At 42.7% G+C, this 26,365-nt stretch overlaps 1 protein-coding gene and 1 long non-coding RNA gene across 6 annotated transcripts in view; one reads left to right on the forward strand and one right to left on the reverse strand.

Annotated features, from left to right (window-relative positions):
• The window catches only part of LOC130369328 (uncharacterized), a 37,923-nt gene extending 33,735 nt beyond the window's left edge, over positions 1–4,188 (forward strand). Inside the window, exon 3 of the long non-coding RNA XR_008892720.1 lies at positions 4,058–4,188. This is a non-coding gene — a long non-coding RNA (uncharacterized LOC130369328). The remainder of the gene's footprint in view (positions 1–4,057) is intronic.
• PTPRQ (protein tyrosine phosphatase receptor type Q) overlaps positions 1–26,365 on the reverse strand; it is a 447,893-nt gene that overhangs the window by 310,959 nt on the left and 110,569 nt on the right. For all 5 annotated transcript variants that reach the window (XM_056574450.1, XM_056574451.1, XM_056574448.1 and 2 more), the window contains exons 18-21: positions 21,885–22,145; positions 7,435–7,595; positions 6,497–6,608; positions 4,035–4,261 (exon numbers count right to left, since the gene is read on the reverse strand). In XM_056574450.1, the coding sequence (XP_056430425.1) occupies positions 4,035–4,261; positions 6,497–6,608; positions 7,435–7,595; positions 21,885–22,145 (761 nt within the window). The remainder of the gene's footprint in view (positions 1–4,034; positions 4,262–6,496; positions 6,609–7,434; positions 7,596–21,884; positions 22,146–26,365) is intronic.

The following is a 26,365-nucleotide window of genomic DNA, read 5'->3' on the forward strand; positions in this document are numbered from 1 at the left end:
TTCCCCAGAACCAGGATTGAGGATATGTGAAATCTGCAGATACCACAAGACTTTCCTTTAGTGATCTTGAGGCGTTTATGCTTCAAAGCTTTAGAGTTTCTTTGGAAGTACAAGTGGGACCTACATAATATTAGGCATACGTTGTTGTTTTTTATTTCATGGTTGATCAGCATCAGGAATATAGTGCATATGCCATGAATTCTAGACATTCAGGAGAATAAAAGAGGTTTAAAAAAAATAGGCTTTATAGGCTGCAAATGCCAATTAAGCTGCCCAAATAGGGAATGATGCCACAGGTTGTTACAGGCTCTAAAGCCCTGATAACTAAACTGAAAAAATATTTTAAAAAATTAAAAAAAAAAAAAACATATTTGGATAGTCAGTAACTAGCCAAGACATACTATTTACAAACCTAGGAAACTGCACAACAATAATCAAAACAATACAACATTTCAGGTCTGCAGAGCCTGTGTAGAACTTGTATCTACCAATATATGGTCAGTATATGGAAATAAAATTGGTCTTTAGATATTAGTTTTTATTTCGTTTCGTTATTGCTTTTTCTATGGGGTATAGCAACCCACAGGTGTCACTGTTTTTTTTATGTCAAGGAGCCTTGCCCGATTTATATAGTGGATTGCAACCGGTGTGCTGATTCTAATGTGCCATCCCCCTTCACCCTTCCTATCTACATGTGATAATATTTCCATCTAGCATGACTAGTCTCCCTGTCATTGCCACTGAAAAATTCTCCCACAGCATGATGCTGCCACCACCATGCCTCACTGTAGGGAAGGTATTGGGCAGGTGATGAGCAGTACCTGCTTTCCTGTAGATATGATACTTACAATTAAGGCCAAAAGTTAAATTTTGGTTTCAGCGGACCAGAAACTCTTGTTTCTCACAGTCTGAGAGTCCTTTAGGGGCTTGTTTCTTTGCAAACTCCCAGCAGGCTTTTTACGTGCCTTTTACTAAGGAGAGGCATTTTTCTTGCCATTCTTGCCAGATTGGTGGACTTCTGCAGTTATAATTGACTTTCTGGAAGTTTCTCCCATTTGTATACAGGTTCTTTGTGGCTCAGCCAGAGTGGCTGTTTGGTTTTTGGTCACATCTCTTACCAAGGCCCTTCTCCCCAAATTACTTTGTTTGGTGGGGCAGCCAACTTTAGGAAGAATCCTAGTTGTTTCAAAATTCTTCCATTTAAGAATCTTGGAGGCCGGTGACAACTTTTGTATCCATCTCCAGAGCTCTGTCTCTACACAATCCTGTCTTTAAGCTCTACAGGCAGTTCTTTCCTTCTCATGGCTTAGTCTTGGTTCTAATGTACATTGTCAGCCTTGATACCTAATATATGAAGGGCTGTGTCTTTCCAAATCTTTTCCAGTCAACTGAATTTATCACAGTTGACTCCAATCAATATGTAAAAACATCTTAGTAATTATCAAAATAAGCAGGAAGCCCCCAGAGCTCAATAATAATAAAAAATAATGATAATATGTATTTATACAGCACTAACAGATTCTGCAGCACTTCATAATTTTCATTTTAAATTTTAAGTGTCATAGCAAAGAGTCTGAATACTTCTGTCAATGCATAGCAAAGCAGTTGCTGGTGAAACACAGGCTAAAAGTTTGCTCCTGGGCCCATAATTATGCCTCCGGAGTCCATATTACAGTTATAACATCTTGAGGCTTTTTTTAAATAAACCATAAGGTTTTATTATGATCTATGCAGCTGAAGTAGGACATTTAAAATATGGTCTGTGCTAAGAGAATCCTGGGCAGGCACTATTGCACATAACATGTACCAATGGGAGGATCAAACAGTCCATAGAGGTACAATTACCCGAGGAGGTGCAAAAACCTGATGTGCAGTGATTCAGGAAAAAATCAAGCTTTATTTGAGATCCATTAAAAACTTGCCTGGAGGGCACCACAGTGCTGACCACAGCCTCTACCTCCCGCCAGGCATGTTTTAATGGAACTCAAATAAAGCTTGAAGTTTTATCATATTTAGGTGAGTGCATCCTGCATTTTTTTTTTTTTACTCTTTGATGACCTTAAAATATGGTTTAAGCATAGCATAGTGTGACGGCTGCTGCGAGAGCCGGGCAGAATGACGGGAGAAAAATTATTGCATGTGCCGTCTTTTTCTCCCGTTATTCATAACGGGTCCTGGCGGCCCCCATAATAGTAAGGCCTCTTTCTCACTGCCATTAGTACACAGCAGTGTGACGGCCGTCGGGAGAGCCAGGCAGAGAGGCGGGAGAAAAATTACTGCTTGTGCCGTCTTTTTGTCCCGCTATTCATAACGGTGCCCGGTGGCCCCCATAATAGTAAATGGTAGCTGCTAGGACCCATTGTTGCCCCTTGCTCCCATTCATGAGAACGGCTGCTAAAGTAAGAAAAAAAAAGAGAGAGACTTTGACGGCCGTTCTCGACAGGGAGCAACGGCAGTGTGAAAGGGTTATAAATGGGAACCGCCAGGACCCAGTGATTGCGATTGCTCCCTGTTTTGAGAATGGCCATTAAAGTCAGGAAATAAAAAAGAGAGAGAGAGACTTTGACAGCTGTTCTCGATGGGGAGTAACAGCATTGTGAAAATAGCATTAGCTGTCCTTTTGATTCATCAGACCTATGGTCAGGTCGAGACTTTTGACCATAACTGGAACACAAAAATGTGTCTGTCTTATGCCAGTGAACATCCAGCCTTTCATTGCTGGCATATCATGCAATTCCAGATATCCCTGTGTGGCTGACAAAGGTCAAAGGTTTACATTATGTATACTCTTAGTACACAGAAAGTAAAATGTTTGCTTGATCTTCATTATTAGATAGACCCATTGTTAATTGCTTGTAGCAACTTAAATTTAACTGTGGGGTATTTTTTCAGAAAAATTTAAACCTCTATGGCACTGTTCAGATAATTCTGGCCCACATATATCAATCTCCACGTGTCTACTGTGTTCACTTTACTAGGTATTTGCAGCAAAGATTTAAGAAAACATGGGCACTTTGGGATTCATTAAGTTTAAAAAAAAAGTCACATCAACACACCACCAGCAGACTGCTTACGCATGTGCATGAGACCTTAGGAGTATTTTGCTTAAAGGATGCACTGGTTCAAGATTAGGATACCAATAAATATTGCTTTCTTGTTTTATCTGCCTTCAGGCATCTGTACTTTTACCTTTAGATGCCGTGGTCAGCATTGATCACTACATCTAGAGGGTTTAATCAAGTAACAAAAAAAGTCACATCAACATGCCACCAGCATGCCAGTGTATAATGTAGGCCACAAATTTAACCAACTGCACCATTTTCCAAAAGTACTGCAAGTACTTTAACAGAAAGCAGGCAGAATACAAATAGGAAAAAAAATTACCCAGAATAAGCCAATATGGATACCTAAAAGCCTCTGCTACTTACAGTAGGACAAACATTTTGATCAGACTGTATTGCACACTGGTATAAATGGCCCTTTGTTTAGAATGTGATCAGATTTCCACAATAGAAATGTATGAGCGGCCACAGACTGCCCGCAAATCTGGAAATTGTGGATTACACCAATGTGAGCATGTCACATGAATCTCTGATTAAAAAAACTATAGCATAGTGACAATGGGTGGAAAATATACAAACATCATGTAACACTATATAACAATTTTTTCCCTGAAGCTAAATTCTAAGGAAGATCTTGCTTTTTCCTTACATTTTAATCATATCCTTATGTAGCTTACAATAAAATGCATTAACCCTATGTGGTTCAACCTGAAAATCTTCCTGATTTATACAGTCCTTGGTACACTGCTGTTGGCTATCCAGGTCTTGCCGATATTATTTGTGCACAGGATAAGATTTTACTGCCAGGCACATTTTATCCTCACACTAAAATATTTCAAGATATCAGATAGTAGCAGGTGGTGTTAATTCTTTTTACTTCTGTTTAAACATGACTCATGTAAAATAGAATGTATACGGGTGAGATTACTGTCCAATGTTTATGACAAATCACAGGGATGACTGAGTTGGTACCTTAATTTCATATGTTGTTCCAGGAGTCAAACTGGTCAAAAGAACTTCAAGACTGTCAGGAGTGGTTGCTACTTGAGTGTAAGAAGACTGCATCCATGGGCAAACCTCTCTGTAAATAACGGAGTATCCTACAATCTTCCCATTTGTATTCCGTGGAATAGACCAAGAAAGAAGGATTCCTGCAGAGCCGACTTGTTCTCCTGCTAAGTGATCAGGAGGTCCTGGAACTAAAATGACAGGACATAAGTTACCACAAGGACCTGAAAACATAAGAAACTATTGATTCTCTCAGGAATGAAGGGAAACAGCTTTTTTTAAGACAGATAGGTTGTTAACATCACTGTTTTCTCCCTAGTACAGACTTACAAAAGATGATTAAATACAGAATCTTGAGAAACATTCTTTTACAGGAATGTTAGATATGCAATGTTATAAAACTATGCAGAATAGTTATGCGTTGATGCCAGATTGGCCCTCATAATTATAAGTCGAAAACCGGAAGAAACTTCAATGACATTGGTGTGTGTAATCGCATGTGATAGTTTTCTGCAACAACTTTTTGGCACACACCTCTCCACTTGATAAACTCAGACTGCATCAAATCTGGACATTTTTATAAACAATCTTATATCTTTTGGCAACAGACTTATTTTTCACTTCCACAAAGAGTAGCACTTGGCATTGCGATAACGTGCTAATCCACATGCTGACTAAATCCTTTCGAACTGACTCATATCAACATACACTGTCTAAGGACCCCTGCACATGAATAACGCATAAAGGAAAACCATGTTCTGGTAATCAAACAATCTTGTCAAAAAGAAAGAGTAAAGTAGTGTCCAAGGCTGGGTTAATGTTAGCATTTTGTATGTGTTTTTTTTTTTTTACCATGTTGCTTACTTTCTATCAAACAATTTAGAAAACAATCTTAGTTTGCATTAATTTCTATATTCTTATTTATGATTCTGTTGCTTTAATGGGCCCAAAGATATGAAATGCTGTAGGCATTTCTACCCTACCCACACAGGCCTAAAGATAGGCTCAATATGGCAGCATGCAATGGCTCTGTAAAATGCAACAGAAACATAAAGGGTCTACCCTCACAGCCTACCCATGTGCATGAGATATAATAGTAGTATTTTGCTTCAAGGATGTACTAGTTCTAAATTAGGATACCTGCACTCGCTTCATAGCTGCGCTGTAAATATACCAGGCTGCAGTGTCTTCTATTTATGGTGCGTGTCCCCTAGGGGTTAAATAAAATCTATCCTGAATCATTGCAAAATGATTTGAATGCTGTAATGCACTATACTATATAAAAATTACAACATAATTTCTGTCCAATGTTGCATAATTTTTTTAATACGGTTTGTAGATTTTACTTACTATGATTGTTACTACTAAGCTCTGTTACTTTTTAAAGGTATTAATATGTCAGTTTAATATATTCAAGAACATTGGACAAAAAAAGGTGAGCCAGTGGGTATAGAGGTTGAATATGGTACATGTCTGTTTTAGTAAACTGAATTTTGGCATACTTATGGGAAAAAATTAATTATGTGTATATATGAAAAATCATCATATTCATTACAGATATAATATCATACATATTTAAGCCAGGACCACATAAAAACAATTTATATACACAAAATTATTATAAACAGAAATGCTCAATCTATTACCTTATGTTTTGTTGTCCAGGCATTGCATAGGGTGTTAGATTGCCTCCTAAGCATTCCTAATTATAATAATTTTATTTATGTAAATCACTTTTCTGTGGTTCTGGCCTGAACGTGTATGGTATTTTATTTGCAATAAATATGATGATTATTTATGAGACATCCTGAGTGCTGGTTACATATACTGTATATTCTGTTATTTTAAAGGATGCACAGACACTTTAATCAGCTCTTGAGCTCTCATCTTTGGGAACAGCAGGGTTTCTTAGGCTGTGTTGAAACATTGTATTTTGGTCATTGTTTTTAGGCAGAATCACAAGTAGGTCCAAACCACAGTAAAGGTGCAAGTCTTTCCATTATAGGTTCTTCTCAGTGCTAGTTCAATTCTTGGTTTTGACTAAAAATACTGACCAAAGGAGGACCAACAAATGACTAAGCTGAACCCAGCATTACAAGTAGTTTAGAGTTATGTATCTATGGATACTGTACGTTCAGATGTCATTGAGTGTCCTTCAGTGTAAAAATTTGTTTCAGATCATTTGATATAGAATAGATTAAAATAGAACATTTATAAAAGCTGGAAAAAAATATTAGTTTATCACAAGCTGGACGCTGAACATTTCAAGAACAATTGAGTGAGCAAGCCTAGATTTTGCAACCCACCAAGATCAGTATGTTATACAAAGTTCTATCAATAATTCAGTTAGTGTGTACATTCAGAGGCGTTAAAAAGTCTAGATCCCACCCAACTCTACAAGACCCAAATAAAATAAAATAACTTACTGGTTTCGTTAGTCATCACCAACTTGCTGTCTGGGGAGCTGAAGGCAGATGATGACACTGAAGAAACAGCTACACTATAGATGGTACCAGGAGCAACGCTGGAGACATCTGCCTAAAATGCCAAACAGACATTCAGTAAGTGAAATATGAAGTGTAGTAAGCAGGAAAGCACCAGTACACTCTGAAACTGCTGGCATCATGGAATCCCAGAGGCACAACAAACTCCTGACTTGCATTCCCACCGTGATGGATGATTGTGGAGGTAACACATCTCAACAGAAACTATTTCTATGTTCTGTGAAATGTTTTAACTAAGAAACTGCTGGAAAAACTTCACCTGACACTTAAGGTTAACTTTCCTTCCCTGGCTAGATCTGTATTTTGGCTTTCCAGAAGAAAGGAAAACTAAACACAATAATGAAAAATGACTCACGCAGATAATATAAACCAGCCTACCTGGACATATGTAGCGCTCCACAGAAGCAGCACAGAAGCAACAAAAAAGGTAATCATTATTTTAGTCTCCAGAAAGTAGAACTGTTCCTAAGTCTATTTGATGGTACCGGGGAAATGTTGCCTGCATTAATGATTTAAGGCAAGGTCTGCCTGCACAGTGCACAATTAATGAGTCTGGATTACTCAATAGCACTCCCCTTTCTTTGTTAAACTATTCATGAACTCCTGGGTGACTGACTGAAGTTTCATGATGGACTACAGAAAAAAAGTACAATAACTGTTGTTAAGGTAACAACCTCCTCGTGTTGAAATTTGCTCTTAGAAACTTAGCAAATGTTATTTGGAAGCATCCTATGAGTCAAAACAGGAAAAGAATAGAAAAAAAAACAGGTTTCCAGTTGGTTGGTTCCTCAAAGAATATTCCAATTAGCTCAGAGTATAAACAAAAGTTGCCCATCCACGTACTATAATGAAAAACATACCTGATACTCCCCACCTCCAAGATCTCTGACAGTAACAAAGCCATGCTGAGGAACTAGATCCACTTGATATCTTTCTATCCAACCATGAGGTTGCCTCCAGTATACTGAAAAGGAGTGTGTTGAAATATTGAAGGCAGTCATTGCGATTGGGGCTTCAGGTTCTAGATGAAAAGAGGAAGAAAACAGACAAACGTTTATTCATGACTCTGTTTATCAATGCAGAGATACATTTGTGAGTGAGTAAAGACTCTCAGAACAGAAGAACCCATTGCAATGCTACTAAAACAAGTTGTGAAATCATGATGTGTTAGCCAAAATGACAACATTCAGTTTTGCTACATCTTTGGGATTACATTTACAGCCTATAGTTTTTTACAATACGGTTTGGAAAATAATGTCACACTTATCTTACAACTTCGTTATGTTTATGAAATCTTTACCTGTATATTGTAGAAATGTTTATTTTACAGATACAGTTGTATACAAAATACTAGTAGTAGGAGCAATAATTCACACTGACACATTTAATAAGTTGCTGTATCTGAGTAACTATAATAGTGATAAAACATTATTTAAGGGAAATTTAAGGGAAAGTAACATCACAAAACTTCAAATAAAGCAAATCTATGCTTTTTAAGATGGGCAAGAAGGTAACTGAAATATAGATTAATATTAGTAATATTCTGCTACACATTACATTTAGAAATTAGCAAATTTTAGAAAAATTCGATTCAGCTGATTGGGCAAATTTAAAAAAAAAATTTGTTTCAGCCTAAATTTATTCGCCGCAAATCACTATTAAAAACGGCTATTTATGGCCTACATAGAGCCTCAACAGGGGAGTAGAACACTTAGCCTGTTATTTAGTATAACATGCAGATTAGAGGCATCGCTATTAGAATCACTGCCACAGAGCAGCACAATGACAAAGCCTGGAGGTGGCATCAGTATGAGGAGACCATATAGTGGCTGAATGACAAAGCGTGGAGGTGGCGGCAGCATGAGGAGACCATATAGTGGCTGAATGACACAGCCTGGAGTTGGCGGCAGCATGAGGAGACCATATAGTGGCTGAATGACACGGCCTGTAGTTGGTGGCAGCACGAGGAGACCATATAGTGGCTGATTGACACAGTGTGGAGGTGGCGGCAGCATGAGGAGACAAATAGTGGCTGAATGACACAGCCTGGAGTTGGCGGCAACATGAGGACACCATATAGTGGCTGAATGACACAGCGTGGAGGTGTTGGCAGCATGAGGGGACCATATAGTGGCTGAATGACACAGTCTGGAGTTGGAAGCAGCATGAGGAGACCCTATAGTGCCTGAATGACACAGCGTGGAAGTGTCGGCAGCATGAGGAGACCATATAGTGGCTGAATGACACAGCCTTGCGGTGGTGGAAGAATGAGGAGACCATAAAGTTGCAGAATGAGACAGCCTGGAGGAGGAGGCAACATGAGGAGAACATATGGTGGCAGAATGAGACAGCCTGGAGCTGGCATCAGCATGAGGAGAACATATGGTAGCAGAAAGAGAGAGGCAAGAAGGTAACTGAAATATAGATTAATATAAGTAATATTCTGCTACACATTACATTTAGAGATGAGCACATTTTTGAAAAATGTGATTCGGCTGATTCGGCGAATTTTCCCAAAAAATTTGTTTCGGTCTGAATTAATTCACATCGAATCCTTATTAGAAACGGCTATTTATGGCCTACAGAGAGCCACAACAGGGGTGTAGAACCATTAGCCTTGCTATGACACGCATAGGGTGTGTGCTGGGTTATTAAAATAATACTGTTTTTCAGTATGACATGCAGATTAGAGGCGTCGCTATTAAAATCACTGTCGCAGAGCGGCACAATGACAAAGCCTGGAGGTGGCATCAGCATGAGGAAACCAAATAGTGGCTGAATGACACAGTCTGGAGTTGGCGGCAGCATGAAGTAACCATATAGTGGCTGATTGACACAACGTGGAGGTGGTGGCAGCATGAGCAGACCATATAGTGGCTGAATGGCACATCATGGAGGTGGCGGCAGCATGAGGAGACTATATAGTGGCTGAATGACACAGCCTGGAGTTGGCATCAGCATGAGGAGACCATATAGTGGCTGAATGACACAGCGTGGAGGTGGCAGCAGCTTGAGGAGACCCTATACTGGCTGAATGGCACAGCCTGGAGTTGACGGCAGTATGAAGAGACAATATAGTGGCTGAAGGACACAGCCTGTAGTTGATGACAGCACGAGGAGACCAAATAGTGGCTGAATGACACAGCCTGGAGTTGGCGGCAGCATGAAGTAACCATATAGTGGCTGAACAACACAACGTGGATGTGGTGGCAGCATGAGAAGACCATATAGTGGCTGAATGGCACAACCTGGAGGTGGTGGCAGCATGAGGAGACTATATAGTGGCTGAATGACACAGCCTGGAGTTGGTGGCAGCATGAGGAGACCAAATAGTGGCTGAATGACACAGCCTGGAGTTAGTGGCAGCATGAGGAGACCATATAGTGGCTGAATGGCACAACCTGGAGGTGGTGGCAGCATGAGGAGACTATATAGTGGCTGAATGACACAGCCTGGAGGTGGCGGCAGCATAAGGAGAACATATGGTGGCAGAATGAGACAGCCTGGAGGTGGCGGCAGCATAAGGAGAACATATGGTGGCAGAATGAGACAGCCTGGAGGTGGCGGCAGCATGAGGAGAAGAACATATGGTAGCAGAATGAGACAGCCTGGAGATGGCATCAGCATGAGAAGAACATATGGTGGCAGTATGAGACAGCCTGGAGCTGGCATCAGCAGCATCAAGAGTCATGAAAGTGACCCGGTGACATAGTGGGGCAGTGGGTGGCAATGCCATTACCCGGTGACGAAGGTGGGTAAAAAAAGGAGAACTTGGCATCACATGTGTGGCATCAGGCAGGTGGCAGGATCAGACTAGTAGCTTATAGTGTTGCTCGCGAATATTCGCAATGTGAATTTTATTAGCGAATTCGCGAATATTCGCGAATATAGCACTATATATTTGCAATTCCGAATATTGATTTTTTTTCCCACAGTACAAATCACAGTGATCATCCCTCTCTGCTTCCAGCTTGTGTGGTGTAAAGAAGGCTGTAATACTACTGTGTGAGACTGGCGTACGAATTTTCACATATGCGAAAATTAGCATATGCTAATTTTCGCATATGTTAATTTTTCACATATGCAAATTTTCAGTTATGCAAATTTTTGCATATGCGAAAATAGACCACAAATATGCAAATTTAGCGAATATATGACAAATATTAGTCCATATATTCGCGAAATATCGCAAATTTGAATATGGCCTATGCCGCTCAACACTAGTAGCTTATGCAGGTAGGCAGAAGAAAATGGTCTATTTTGTAAAAGTGTTAGTGTGCACACGTAAGTATTAAGGATATGCATTACGTAAAACCTAACTTTTAATAATTTTGTTAGGACAAATTACATGTGCCCAAAATTTTTTGAAATCAAACAAAAAGAAAGGTATGCAAAATACACCATGTGCTACCTACACCACCAAGTATTGATGTGATGCAAAGACCTCTAAAAGGTGGAAGGGAGCAACATATGGTCCATTGTAACCAGTGTGGGTAAAAACTTCCCCTGTAAGGCTCTACTCTCGCATTATTAATTTCCTTCTGGGCAAGTGTTAATCGCCCCAAAAAGGGCAGCCCCACACAGGAACCTCTCCCTTATTTCCATCTAAAAACACTGCCATTTTCCAGGGTTTTTAGGTGGAAATAGGGATTGGTTCCTGTGTGGGGCCGCCCTTTTTAAGACGAGTAACACTTTCCTTTAAAAGGTGGAAGGGAACACAACGTATTGTCCATTGTAACAGGTGGGGGTAATAACTTCCCCTGTAGCGCTCTACTCTCGCCCTATTAAATCCCTTCTAAGAAAGTGTTACTCACTCTAAAAAGGGCGGCCCCGCACAGGAAACTCTCACTATTTCTGGGAAATGGCAGTGCCGGGAGAAATAGGGAGAGGTTCCTGTGTGGGGCCACCTATTTTAGGGCGAGTAACACTTGCCAAGAAGGGAATTAATAATGCAAGAGTAGGGGCTTACAAGGGAATTTTTTACCTCCACCGGATACAATGAACCATAAGTTGTTCCCTTCCACCTTTTTGGAGGTCTTTGCATCAATACTTGGTGGTGTAGGTGGCACATGGTGATTTTTGCACATCTTTCCTTTTTATTTGATTTAAAAAAAAATTGGGGTACATATATAGTATTTTATCCTAAGAAAAGTTAAGTTTTAGCTAATGCATATCCTCAATACTTACTTGTGGTCTGACGCGGAGGAATGTCTGTAACTGGGGAGCAGCACCTTAAATATGTTTTGCACTATCCATATTTGTGAAGTGTTGGTGTGGCACCATGGTCAATCTACTCTGATGCATCAGGCATTGGTGGGTGGAAATCCTGGCTGATCCATGCCTGATTCATCTTCACAAAGGTCAGTCTCTCCCCAATTTTCATAGACAGATAAGTTCTCCTTGGGGTTACTATGGCCCCTGCCACACTAAACACCTGCTCTGATGGCACACTACTGGCCAGGCAGGACAGCTTTTCCAGGGCAAACTCTACTAGTTGCGGCCACAAATCATGTTTGGCTGCCCAGATGTCCAGCGGATCTTCAAGGTGTGCTGGCATGGTCATGTCAAGGTATGCCACCCTCTGCTGGTTCAGGTCCTGCTCCAGGTCTACCTGCTGCTGATGAGTTGCTTCACTATGCGAGTGAAGAAAGCTACTCATCAGCGACTGTAGAATCAGGCTGCTGTTGATGGAGCTGATACTGCTCCTGCCACCCCACCCCTCCCGAGAAGCCATGGCAGTGGAAGGTTAGCACAGAGTGCCCCCCGAGTCAGACCTGCGAGAGGATGGACAATGGCGCATATAGGCCTCGGCCAACTGTCTACGTAGGATGTCTCTGTAGTAGCTCAGTGGGTGTACCGATGGCCCCATTTTGTGCCGGTACTGAGGGTCCAATAAGGTGGAGAGCCAGAATTCATCCTGCTGCCGAATATTGGCAATATTGGCAATTCTGCGGTCATTACGCAAGCAATTTGGCATGCATTGTGCCATTTGTGCATGTGACTCAGATGGGCTCCCTGACTCCATCTCCACTGCAAACTGCCACAGTGTGTCTTGGTCCTCTGTCTCACCTTCCTCATAACCCTCTAGCTCCTCAGGCTGCTCCTCCTCTCCTGTCAGATGACTAGAAAAACCACCCATCTTGCGAAACCTAAACTGTACTCCACTGTGCCCCTCCCCCTCCTCCTCCAGTTAAGCCCCCACAGGGCTCATGTGGCCATGAGATGTCTCCAGTGCCCTGACCAGCCATAGTTTCCAACACATATTGTAGTAAATGAAGCAGTGGAATTATGCTGTTCATCCCGTAATCGTGGCGACTGTCTAATAAGGTAGCTTCCTCAAAGGGACCGAGCAAACGGCAGGTGTCATGTATGAGCTGTCACTGGTTGACATTTAAGATACACATGGGAGTCCCCCTATCCGCTTGGATCATCAAGAAGTAGGTGATGGCTTTTCTCTGTTCATATAGTCCGTCCAACACATGGAGGGTGGAATTCCAATGTGTGGAAATGTCACAAATCAGACTATGTTGGGGGATACCGTTCTGACGCTGCAGCTGAAGTGCATTCAAAGTTTCCTTCCCATTGTTAGGATGTCTTGCAAATGGGGCAGAACACTTGAGGAACCACTTGACAAACAAGTTGAACACATGTCCCATTGTCTGTCACTATGGTTCCCATTTCCAGTTTTCGTGGAGTAAGCCATGATTCGATTTCTTGATGAATGACTTTTAGCAGTTCCTCCCCTGTGTGACTCCGTTCGCCAAAGCAAACCATGTGAAGAACAGAGTGACACTGCCGTGCCCTGCAAACATGGTAGGATGGAGGGACACTGAGACTTGTCCGTGTAGTGGAGGCTGAGCACACGGTGGAGTATGAGGAGGTGGAGTCGCACACTGTCACAGGACCAACGGCCTGAGAGCGTGGAGGCAGAAGCGGCGTGATCTCTCCATGTTGCTGTTGTGGCTGTGCAGGAACCACATTTACCCAGTGGGCCATAAAGGACATGTATTGTCCCTGACCGCAGTTACAGCTCCACATGTCGGCGCTGCCGTGCACTTTGGTACACACCAACAGGCTCAAGGACTAGCCCACCTTCTGTTCCACCAAATTGTGCAGGGCTGGTACTGCCTTCTTTGCAAAGAAATGATGGCTTGGGTCTCTCCACCTCGGTTCGGCACAAGCCATCAGTTCTCTGAAAGGTGCAGAGTCCACCACTTGAAAAGGGAAGGACTGCAGCACCAGCAACTTGGACAGGAGCACATTCAACTTTTGCCCCGTTTGAGGAGTGGACGCATACTGTTGTCTCATGGACACGGCTTCGCCGATGGATTGCCGGCGGAATGACTGACTCAATGTAGGAGAGATGCCTGATGAAACCGCGCAAGCGTGGTGAAACGCGTCGCATTGGGTTAAAGCTGTTTGATACCTACCTGGCTTCACTGGTCCCCTTCTGGTCAGCGCCTGTATTCCTGCACCCCTGAAGCTTTCGCCTCTGCATCAATGTAGGAGAAGCATCTGGAGCGACAGAAGATGGGTATGATACACAGCTCCCTTCAACTGAGATGGTGGAGCCTTGGCTGGCTGAAACCAGGAACGGCATGCCACTGGGTGATGCCGCAGGCTGGACCACCACATCAGAGCCACAGTTCTCCTAGGCCTCTTTATTGTGGCGCTGCATATGTTGACGCAGGACCGTGGTGTCAACATTGGGACAATGGCGACGCTTCACCTTCTGCCGACACATCTTGCATGTGGCCATATTAACCTCCTCCGGATGGTTGATAAAAAACTGCCAACCGCCGAGTAGCTGATTTTTCGCACCAACAGTCCGCACTGATTGACTGCTACTGCCGCCGACTCTGGGGACCCCTGTTTCACTAATGTCCTCCTCAGGTTCCTCAACAGTGTCTGCTTTAGGAGCCTGAACGCTGGCAACACCACCTCCCATGCCACTCTCCTCATCACTACTTGCCCGCCTAGCGGAGGAAGCCACAGCATAAGATACTTCTGTAGGGGAGGGAACAGCATAGGACAGAGGCAATGGGAGGACAGGGACTGCTCCCCGGCCATGCCAACTGATGGTTATGTCTGAGGAACCCACCGACTGTTGAATGGGGGTATCAGATGTCACTTGTGATGAAGTGGATGAGTGTTAACCAATCTATGATGGCAGATGGGTTGCTGGTCAAGTCACAACCGCTAGCTGATACCGAGAGCTCAGGCCTCTCGCCGCGACTCCTCTCGATGCACTTATGAGGGGAGTTCAAGGCACTCCAGTACGCAGCTTAAAACAGTATTTTTCTACAACACCAGCAGGTGTGTACTTTTGGCTGGCTGTGCAATGAACTTTGCCCTTGGGACTTTAACAGGAACTGAATGGTACATCACTTAGATGTACGTATGTACACCCACACCCACAGGTGAACGTTCTCCAGGAAACTGTTCCTCTAGGAATGCTCGAACCTGACACCCATAATGTGGTGGTGCACCATCTTGCTGAAAAAACTCAGGGACAGTGCCAGCTTCAGTGCATAAAGAGGGAAACACATCATCATGTAGCAATTTTGCATATCCAGTGGCCTTGAGGTTTCCATTGATGAAGAATGGCCCCACTATCTTTGTACCCCATATACCACACCATACCATCAATGTTTGTGTTCCAACAGTCTTGGAGGGATCTATCCAATGTGGGTTAGTGTCAGACCAATAGCGGTGGTTTTGTTTGTTAACTTCACCATTCACATAAAAGTTTGCCTCATCACTGAACAAAATCTTCTGTGTAAACTGAGGGTCCTGTTCCAATTTTTCTTTTGCCCATTCTGCAGCACCTGAAACTACGGATACTGGAAGCCTGTGCTAGCATTTCTCCTGCGGTGTTGCTATCAGTGTGTGAAGAGTGGGAGAAGAGGGTTGCATTGACAATCCAACACTAATAAGTTGTCAGAAACTTGTAAATTACTCATGAAATAATAAAGTTACGTTAAAACCAAGCACATCATTGTTTTTCTTGTGAAATTCCCAATAAGTTTGATGTGTCACATGACCCTCTTCCTATTGAAAAAACAAAAAATGGATTCAAAATGGCCGACTTCAAAATGGCTGCCATGGTCACCACCCATCTTGGAAAGTTTCCCCCCTCATATATACCGATTTGCCACAAAGAGGAAGTTAATATCACCAACCATTCCCATTTTATTAAGGTGAATTGATATAAATGGCCCACCCTGTATATTAAACCTGTAATGTTTGTTTCTTGTAGGTTGCTTTACAATCCATTAGCAGGAACATAAGAGCAAATTTCAAATATGTTTATTTATTTAATTGTTTTACGTTTCTTATTAGTAAAATGGGAAAAGTGGGCAATTATTTTTTTTTTTTTGGTGGGGGGGTGCTGGGCTTATTCACATTTATTAAAACTCAGGGTGTGTTGGGAGTTAAAGCTGTGTACCATAGAGAGACATGTTAGGCGTAGCAATCCCCAACCTTTGACCTTCCAGCTGTTGCAAAAATACAATTCCCAGCAGGTCCTCACTGTCAGGAAATGGGAGTTGAAGTTTTGTACCATATAGGTGAATGTTTTTTTTTACAATACAAATTGTGGGGTTGTGTATGTGCACCTAATGTATTGAGGGGGTACACATTTGTTCCTTCAGTACATCCCTTTGTATGGTGCAATGATAAACTCCAGACCACTGCCTCTGCAAACAGAGATTTGATTATCCATAGTGTTTTCGCTCAAAGGTGCTGTGGGCAAAAAGTTGCATGCAAAGCGTGTGCATCTATTTTGCACCAAACCACAGCAAAAAAATAAAAATAAATAAAACATATAAATTCCCCCCTTGAGTATAGTATAAACTAAGGGAGAGTAGGAGGGTCTGGATGAGTCTACTTAGATGCAATAGTTATATGGGTCTGACAGAGCACTCTCTGAATTCCCAGCAGTATATAATCATCCAGATTTTTATCATCAGATATACCCAGCACAAATAAAAGTGGATTAACCCCCAAGGGCATGGGAAACACCTTCTCAAAACTCACCCAGGTCTAGCACATCCTTTCAGTAGGTTTCCAGTTCCCAACAACCCCAAAACATATTTAGGAGATGGATGTCACCACCATGACAGTGTGGACAGTACGCATTAGGTCTGAGCCCAATTTTGTAAAGCAGGTTAGGGGTTATGTAAACTCTATGTTGAGAAATGAGATGTGTTTTTCTCATGGATAGGAGATATGTCAGACGCAAAACAGCATCCTATTGAGCATTTGTAAGGCTGGGTTCACACCACGTTTTTGCAATACAGTTCCCGTATATGTTTTCAATGTGAAAACCGTATGGAACCATATTGAAAACCGCATGCATTGACTCTCCATTGAAAACGTATGCCAAATGATGGATCAAGTTGTGTCCGTTTTGCATCCTGTACAGTTTTGTCCCTTTTTTCCTCGTACCCAAAACCGTAGCCTACCACGGTTTTTGGTCCAGGTGAAAAACTGTATGGAAACCGTACACTTTTTTTTTTTTTAACATTGGAGTCAATGGGAACCATACAGGACTCTATGTGCGTACGGTTCCATCCGGTTTGCACCATACGGTTTTTGACACCGAAAGTTTTTTTTCTTTGAATTTCAATCAAACAAGTGAAACTTTATTCACAATGGAGTGAAGAGTTAAAAACATATACATTTTTTTTCTTAAAAACGGATGCCACCGGACATAACTGTATATGGCTTAAAATTTGTACACACATTTTGAAACAGTTTAGTCCAGTTTTGAGGAATTCATTTTTCATCAAAAGCCTGATACGGGAACTGTATTGCAAAAAACGTGGTGTGAACCCAGCCCAAAATCCTTTTCCCATTTTTCCTGTTCAGAGAAAGTGAGTCAAATGTTCCCTGAGAAATTGTGTATATACTGACAAATAGCAACTTTCATGACGCCCCGCGACACATCTTGTATAAATAGGTTAAGGTAATATTTGGTATTGCTGTATGAGGAATTCTCCGATTTACTAAATTATAATATTACTGATCGCGCATGTGAACAGCACATAAAAAAAACAACAACAAATGCCAGAATTTTTTCTTTTTTAAGAAGTAATACAAAAGTTATTTGGTATTGTTGTAATCGCACTGACCCACAAAATAAGAGTAAATGTCAGTTTTATCGTACATTGAAGTACGTTTATTATATTGTACATTTATTGTATTATTTTGTTTTGTTATGCATTATTTGTAAAGGGACAACAAGAAGTGCAAATGTTCTTGTAAAAAATAATGTCTCATACAGTTCTGTCAGTGAAAAAAAAATTCAGAGGGGGGTAGGGAAGGAGTTTATAAAGAAAAAAAGCTTTTGTCATTAGCATCAACTTCACTGATTAATTCCACAAAGTTTATGTATGAAGCTTTGTATTTTGAACTTTGTTTTTCTCAAAATATTACTCCATATTTTACATGGGGCATATATATACCATCAAGGGAATCCAATAGTTTGCCACAGGGCTTATGAACAGATGGAGCCTAGTTCTATTTGGTCCTATGATTTATGCTACTGGACAGCCAAATACTTGTGCATGTCTTCTTTTAGAATAGCTGCAATGTTGACAAAAAGAAGATGAGGAATCGGCATGGTGGTCATGGACAGGATAAAGAGTGGCTTTCGTTTTAGGGTATTGAAGCACGGGTGGCTTTGAGAAGTGGAGATCATTTTAATCAGTGCTATACCTACAACAAAGGCAGGGTAGTATGCCACAGCTTTGGGTACCTGGGTCAAATATCCCCCCCCCCCCCAATCACCTGATATCCAGCAGATTAAATATTAAATTGCGGGAGGTTTGGGTGGTCGCTCAAACTGGCCACTTCAAAAATGAGCTCACTAACTGGGGGATTCAGGACAATTGCCCCAGATCCCCATGCCAGCGAGCACCACTTTCAACTTTATGCGTACATGGGGCTACTCTTGGGGGTGGGGGATGTGTGCTACATGCATGGGAGCTACCTGCCTGTGGCTGGAAGGGGGGACTATCTGGTTAGTAGGAGGATTATCCGTCTACTGAGGCAAGGGCTATCTGAATACTGGTAAGTAATGTCGGGGTAATATCTGCCTAATGGGGGAGTATCTGCCTAATGCAAGAGACATACCTGCCTAATGAGGGAGAGACTAGCTGCAAAGTGGGTGAACCAGCCACCTACAGACATAGATACCTAATGGGGGAACTACCTAACTGCTGTACTTATTTAAAGCCTAGGACTATGCTCAATTGTATGTGCATATTGAAAACTGTGGTGATCTGACATCATTGCTTAATCTACTCCATGATGGTTGTCTTCATGCCATATATTTGATATGTATTTTCCTATATGAAAAAGTGAAAATATTTTATCTGTAGTTGTTCTTTTCTTGTGGGATAAAAGTCTGGAGATAAAAGTTTAGATTAAATAATTAGATTAGCTAAAAATAAATAGAGCAGACTCTGAGGACTCTGTTGGCTTTCTTTGTGGTCACTAATCTATTGTTTCATTTATAGAAATGTTGTAGTCAGCACCATGGACAGAGAAAGGGACAGAAATTGAAAAACAAGAGTTCAAATGGTATATAAGAGGCAGGTTACATAATAATTCAGTGTACAGCTAACCCAGTATAAATTAATTAATATGAATAATAAAATATAACATAATCATGCAAGCATCCATCTATCTATCAATTCTACTGAGTGATCTGTGTGGTAAAACAGTTATCACATTTTGTGGCTCTCTGATTTTGGAATCAGCTGGGGGCCGGCCGGTATGATGCGGGCTCGAGTGGGGAACCCGCGTCATACCCCATTAACGGCCATTGGACGAGCATAGACGTCCATGGTCGTTAATGGGTTAAACTGGTAAATTACTTTGACTAAAGCATTCAGGTGCAGAGTGCAGAGTTATGCCATATTAGTTCTTCAGACAGATGTATTTTGCCATTACTTTGAATATCATATAAACATTAACCCCTTAAGGACGCAGGACGTAAATGTACGTCCTGATGAGGTGGTACTTAACGCACCAGGACGTACATTTACGTCCTAAGCATAACCGCGGGCATCGGAGCGATGCCCGTGTCATGCGCGGCTGATCCCGGCTGCTGATCGCAGCCAGGGACCCGCCGGCAATGGCCGACGCCCGCGATCTCACGGGCGTCCGCCATTAACCCCTCAGGTGCTGGGATCAATACAGATCCCGGCATCTGCGGCAGTTTGCGATTTAAATGAACGATCGGATCGCCCGCAGCGCTGCTGCGGGGATCCGATCATTCATAACGCCGGACGGAGGTCCCCTCTCCTTCCTCCGTCCGGCTCCCGGTGTCTCCTGCTCTGGTCTATGATCGAGCAGACCAGAGCAGGAGATGACCGATAATACTGATCTGTTCTATGTCCTATACATAGAACAGATCAGTATTAGCAATCATGGTATTGCTATGAATAGTCCCCTATGGGGACTATTCAAGTGTAAAAAAAAATGTAAAAGTAAAAGTAAAAAAAAAGTGAAAAATCCCCTCCCCCAATAAAAAAGTAAAACGTCCGTTTTTTCCTATTTTACCCCCAAAAAGCGTAAAAAAACATTTTTTATAGACATATTTGGTATCGCCGCGTGCGTAAATGTCCGAACTATTAAAATAAAATGTTAATGATCCCGTACGGAGAACGGCGTTTTTTAAGCGCAACAATAATATAAAAGTATATAATAATGGGTATCATTTTAATCGTATTGACCCTCAGAATAAAGAACACATGTAATTATTTCCATAAATTGTACGGCGTGAAAACGAAACCTTCCAAAATTAGCAAAATTGCGTTTTTCGTTTTAATTTCCCCACAAAAATAGTGTTTTTTGGTTGCGCCATACATGTTATGATATAATGAGTGATGTCATTACAAAGGACAACTGGTCGCGCAAAAAACAAGCCCTCATACTAGTCTGTGGATGAAAATATAAAAGAGTTATGATTTTTAGAAGGCGATGAGGAAAAAGTGAAAACGTAAAAATTAAATTGTCTGAGTCCTTAAGGCCAAAATGGGCTGAGTCCTTAAGGGGTTAATCAATGGATCTATCACAGTCTTTCTTTTATTTGTTCAATATGTGCTAAAGCATAACTATGTACATGTGAAAAAGAAAATCTAGAGTTAACTCATATGTTGTCAAATGTGCAGAAATATTCTTAGTATGTATTTTTGGCATCATCAGTTATTTCTTATATGGTTTTGTAGGAGAAATGCATCCTCAGATCAACAGATTATCTACAAAAACAGAAACACACCCCTTCTGTCTTTTAGGCCTCTTAACGCTTTTAACTGCTTCATTTGTACTTGAACAACACTACATCTATGGGCTCATGTACTGTAACATATTTTGGGTCTGTACAATCCTTGTGCTGCATGAAGCCAAAATACAAATAAGAAGTCTATGTGACCCCAAAGGAGCAAAGTTTCTAGGGGACTCTATTTTGGTAATACAGTGTCGTTCAGATCTACCATAATAAAGCAGATGTAAGGCTTGCCACTCTATAGTATTGAGCCATAGGGACTCTGCCTTTCTTTCAAATAGCCTCCACATTAAGAGATTTATCATTTAATTTCCAGCAAACAAGCAGGTGAAATAAATATTGAACACATCACCATTTTTCTAACTAAATATATTGACATAAAATAATTACGAGATGTTGTAAAGGCAATAACTAAAGAAATCTATACAGGACACAGAGTTAAAAGGTACAATCCAGTCCCTTGTCAGTACAATTTAATATCAGCTGGTTTAGACCCAACTGATGGCCTAAAAAAAGATCTCAAAGAAAATCTCAAATGGTTTCAAAGAAAGAAAATAAAGCTGCTAGAATGACCCAGAAAATCACCTGAATTAAATCCCATTGAAAATATATGGAAAGAACTTAAGATCATGATTTATAGAAGAGGCCCACTGAACCTTCAAGATTTGAAGACTGTTTGCGTGGAAGAATTAGGCCAAAATGACACCAGAGGAATACAAGCGACTAGTTTCTGTATACAAGAGGAGTCTTGAAGCTGTCATTACCAACAAGGCTTTTGTACAAAGTAAATATCAGTAAGCATGTTCAATACCTTTTCCCCTTGTCATTTTACATTATTACACCTAATTACATTTCTGAGCTTATTTATTCGGTTTCTTATTATGTATGGATTACTTGGGTTTAGCCAACATCTGCCTAAATATAAATGTGTTCAAGACTAATTCCTACCGCTGTATATAAAATTTGGATATGTAGACAATAACAGAATAAAATATATGATTAGACTGAACAAACCTGCCACCACCTGTGTAGCTGAAATATCCCCAAGTATGTTTCCTTTCACCCTCTGAACTGTGGCATTATAAACTCCACCAGGATACAGATGGGTTACTGTATACTCAGGCTCTGCTTTCGAGATGTTAACGTCTCTCACATATGTTTGGTTATTTATTAGGATTCTGTAATGAGTAAAACTGCTTTCAGCTGCTTCCCATTGCAGAGTAGCAGTGGTAGTGTTCACACCTTTAATAGATAACCCACAAATTCCAGGGGGTCCTGCAGTTAAAACAACAAAAACAAGAACAGCGTAAGAAGTTTTATTCACATTCTAAATAAGTTCATTTAGCCATGCAAATTTACATGAACATGAATCTGATCAGTGATGGACCTGACCACTAGGAATCCTACTGAGCCTTAGGCCCCATTCACATTATGGAGAATCACAGGAATATTTCACGTGGATGCCGCCTGGCAGCACTCAATCAGTGATAGCAGTAGGAATTCTGCTGCTCAGTTCACACTTTGGAAGTTCCATAGTTTAACTTTTGACAATGAATTGGTTTCTGGCAGTAGATTAAATATGTTCAATCTTCCAGTGGAATCTGCCAGGGAAGTCCCAGGACTGCATTTATGTCAATAGACGGCGCTTTTGTCCGATGCAAATTGCCCCAGACATTAGTATTTTGACCAGCACAAATCCACTGAGGAATAATCCTTTTCATGGGACACAGAAGATTTCCAACAGCCAAGTGGTCCCCACCAATCAGACTTTTATGTAATTTTTATGGGTAAACCCTTTAACTAAGCTAGAAAATATAATTAAAATTTAAATTGGTTTCATGGTTTGCCTGGTTTCTTACACTTTAACACACAAATTTATACCATGGCAAAGTGATAATTTAATTCTAAAATAGTGTTGAGTATGAATGATATATCAAGATTTCTGCAACCTATTAGATTTCTGGTATTGACCTGTTCTGCTGATACTACTGAAGAAATTAAGATAAAAAATTAGAGACACTTTAACTCGTTAACGACGCAGGATGTAAATGTACTTCCTGGTGAGGTGGTACTTAACGCACCAGGACGTAAATTTACGTCTTATACATAACCGCGAGCATTGGAGTGATGGTCGGGTCATGTGAAGCAGGTCCCGGCTGCTAATAGCGATAGCACGGATGTCCGCCATTAACCCCTCAGATGCCGTGATCAATACAGATCACGGCATCTGCAGCGCTGCTGTGACTAAAATGGAGGATCGGATCGCCCGCAGCACTGCTGCGGAGATCCGATCATCCAGAACAGTAGACGGAGGTCGCCTCACCTGCCTCCGCTGCCTTCCTCGGGTCTTCTGTTCTGGTCTAAGATTGAGCAGACCAAAGCAGAAGATGACCGATAACACTGATCAGTGCTATCCCCTATGCATATCACTGAACAGTATTAGCAATCGAATTATTTCTATAAAAAGTCCCCTATGGGGACTATTAAACTGCAAAAAAAAAAAAAGTTAAAAGAATGTGAGAAAATCCCCTCCCCCAATAAAAATGCAAATTGTCCCATTTTCCCCATTTCACCCCCAAAGAGTGTAAAAAAGAAAAAATAATTTAGAAACATATTTGGTATCGCTGCGTGTGTAAATATTTGAACTATTAAAATATAATTAATATAATTAAAAATAAAATAAAAATATTTAAAAAATGCCAAAATTGGTTCTTTATTCCCAAAAAAATTGATAAAAAATGTATTAAAAGTTTTATATATGCAAATATGGTATTAATAAAAAGTACAGATCACGGCACAAAAAATCAGCACTCATACCGCTTATACAGAAAATTTTAGGGATTTTAAACGTACTAATTTGGCTAAAAAGTTAGCATTGTTTTTTAAAAGATGGATGCGTAGAATGGCACTAGCCGGAAAATGATACTGTTACGCCGAGCGCTCCGGGTCCCCGCTCCTCCCCGAAGCGCTCGCAGCGTTCTCTTATTCGCAGCGCTCCGGTCAGACCTGCTGACCGGGTGCGCTGCGATATTGCTCCCAGCCGGGATGCGATTCGCGATGTGGGACGCGCCCGCTCGCGATGCGCATCTCGGCCCCCGTACCTGACCCGTTCCCCGTCTGTGTTGTCCCTGTGCGCGCGGCCCCGCTCCTTAGGGCGCGCGCGCCGGGTCTCTGCAATTTAAAGGGCCAGTGCACCAATGATGGTGCCTGGCCCAATCTCCCTGATTAGTTTCCACCTGTGCACTCCCTATTTATACCTCACTTCCCCTGCACTCCCTTGCCGGATCTTGTTGCCCTTGTGCCAGAGAAAGCCTTTCCTTGAGTGTTCCTAGCCTGTGTTCCAGACCTCCTGCCGTTGCCCCTGACTACGATCCTTGCTGCCTGCCCTGACCTTCTGCTACGTCCGACCTTGCTCTTGCCTTATCCCTTGTACCATGCCTATCTCAGCAGTCAGAGAGGTTGAGCCATTGCCGGTGGATGCGACCTGGTTGCTACCGCCGCTGCAAGACCATCCTGCTTTGCGGCGGGCTCTGGTGAAAACCAGTAGCAACTTAGAACCGGTCCACCGACACGGTCCACGCCAATCCCTCTCTGACACAGAGGATCCACCTCCAGCCTGCCGAATCGTGACAGTAGATCCGGCCATGGATTCCGCTGAGGTGCCGCTGTCAAGTCTTGCCGACATTTCCACGGTGATCGCCAAGCAATCCCTAATGATCACCCAACGAAATCACCAGATGTCATACTTGACCACCGTGACACAGCAACTTCAATCACAGATACAGCAGCTGCTGCCGCAGATACAGCAACTTCAGTCACAGACACAGCAGCTGCAACAGCAACAACCATCTCCTCCGCCGGCTCCTGCAACTCCTCCGCAGCGACCGTCCGCTCCTAACCCCCGCTTGTCCCTGCCGGACAAATTTGATGGGGACTCTAGACTCTGCCGTGGTCTCCTGCCTGGGAAGGCCCTGCCATGGGCCACACCGCTCGGAGCATCTCTCTCACAGTATCCTTTGCAATCCACCCCTGTGCCTCCCGCCGAGGAGGCTATGCAAGTGGATCGGTCTCGCCTGACCCCTGAAGAGAGGACTCGCCGCAGAAAGAAAGATTTACTTCTATACTGCACTGTGCGTTACCGCACAGAACCCCTGCTCTTGAGTATGGAACTGCATCTCGAAAAAATTGAACTTTTTGTTTTGCCCAAATGCTCCTCTGAAGTCCTCCTCGGTCTGCCATGGCTCCAACGCCACTCCTCTACCCTTGTCTGGACCACCGGGGAGATCAAGAGCTGGGGTGGTTCTTGCCACAGAAAATGCCTCACGTCTGCTCCCAGTCCCGTCAGTCAAACCTCTGTGTCTCCTCCTTTACCTGGTCTCCCCAAGGCCTATCTGGACTATGCTGTGTCTCCTCCTCACAGCCCCCGTCCTGTTAACACTCTGCCCCGTGCCAAGCTTTACCCTCTTCCCTCCCTCCCCACTCCCACGCCTTCTTGTGCGCCCGCTGTTGGAGGTTTCCCGGGGCTTCGCCACCGTCTGGAAAAAGACTCTAAAATCCCTCATACTAGCCTCATCCCGGGTGAAGAAGCTTGCCGAAGAAAAAAGAAGAACTCCTCCTGTTTTTGTGTGGCTCTCCACCAAGTATATCCGCTTCCGTGTCCCCAGTTTTAATCTGGGACCACGTTATCTTGGACCCTTTGTAGTTAAGTGCCCAGAGGAGAGGTCTTGGGAACCTGGGGACAACATCCTGGACAAAAGTCTTGTCCTCAGGTTCTCAGGCTCCAAGAAGAGGGGGAGACCCAAGGGGGGGGGGGGGGTACTGTTACGCCGAGCGCTCCGGGTCCCCGCTCCTCCCCGAAGCGCTTGCAGCGTTCTCTTATTCGCAGCGCTCCGGTCAGACCTGCTGACCGGGTGCGCTGCGATATTGCTCCCAGCCGGGATGCGATTCGCGATGCGGGACACGCCCGCTCGCGATGCGCATCTCGGCCCCCGTACCTGACCCGTTCCCCGTCTGTGTTGTCCCTGTGCGCGTGGCCCCGCTCCTTAGGGCGCGCGCGCGCCGGGTCTCTGCAATTTAAAGGGCCAGTGCACCAATGATGGTGCCTGGCCCAATCTCCCTGATTAGTTTCCACCTGTGCACTCCCTATTTATACCTCACTTCCCCTGCACTCCCTTGCCAGATCTTGTTGCCCTTGTGCCAGAGAAAGCCTTTCCTTGAGTGTTCCTAGCCTGTGTTCCAGACCTCCTGCCGTTGCCCCTGACTACGATCCTTGCTGCCTGCCCTTACCTTCTGCTACGTCCGACCTTGCTCTTGCCTTATCCCTTGTACCATGCCTATCTCAGCAGTCAGAGAGGTTGAGCCGTTGCCGGTGGATACGACCTGGTTGCTACCGCCGCTGCAAGACCATCCCGCTTTGCGGCGGGCTCTGGTGAAAACCAGTAGCAACTTAGAACCGGTCCACCGACACGGTCCACGCCAATCCCTCTCTGACACAG

This window comes from Hyla sarda, chromosome 4 (genome assembly GCF_029499605.1).
Source record: "Hyla sarda isolate aHylSar1 chromosome 4, aHylSar1.hap1, whole genome shotgun sequence".
In the NCBI taxonomy this organism is placed as follows: Eukaryota; Metazoa; Chordata; class Amphibia; order Anura; family Hylidae; genus Hyla; species Hyla sarda.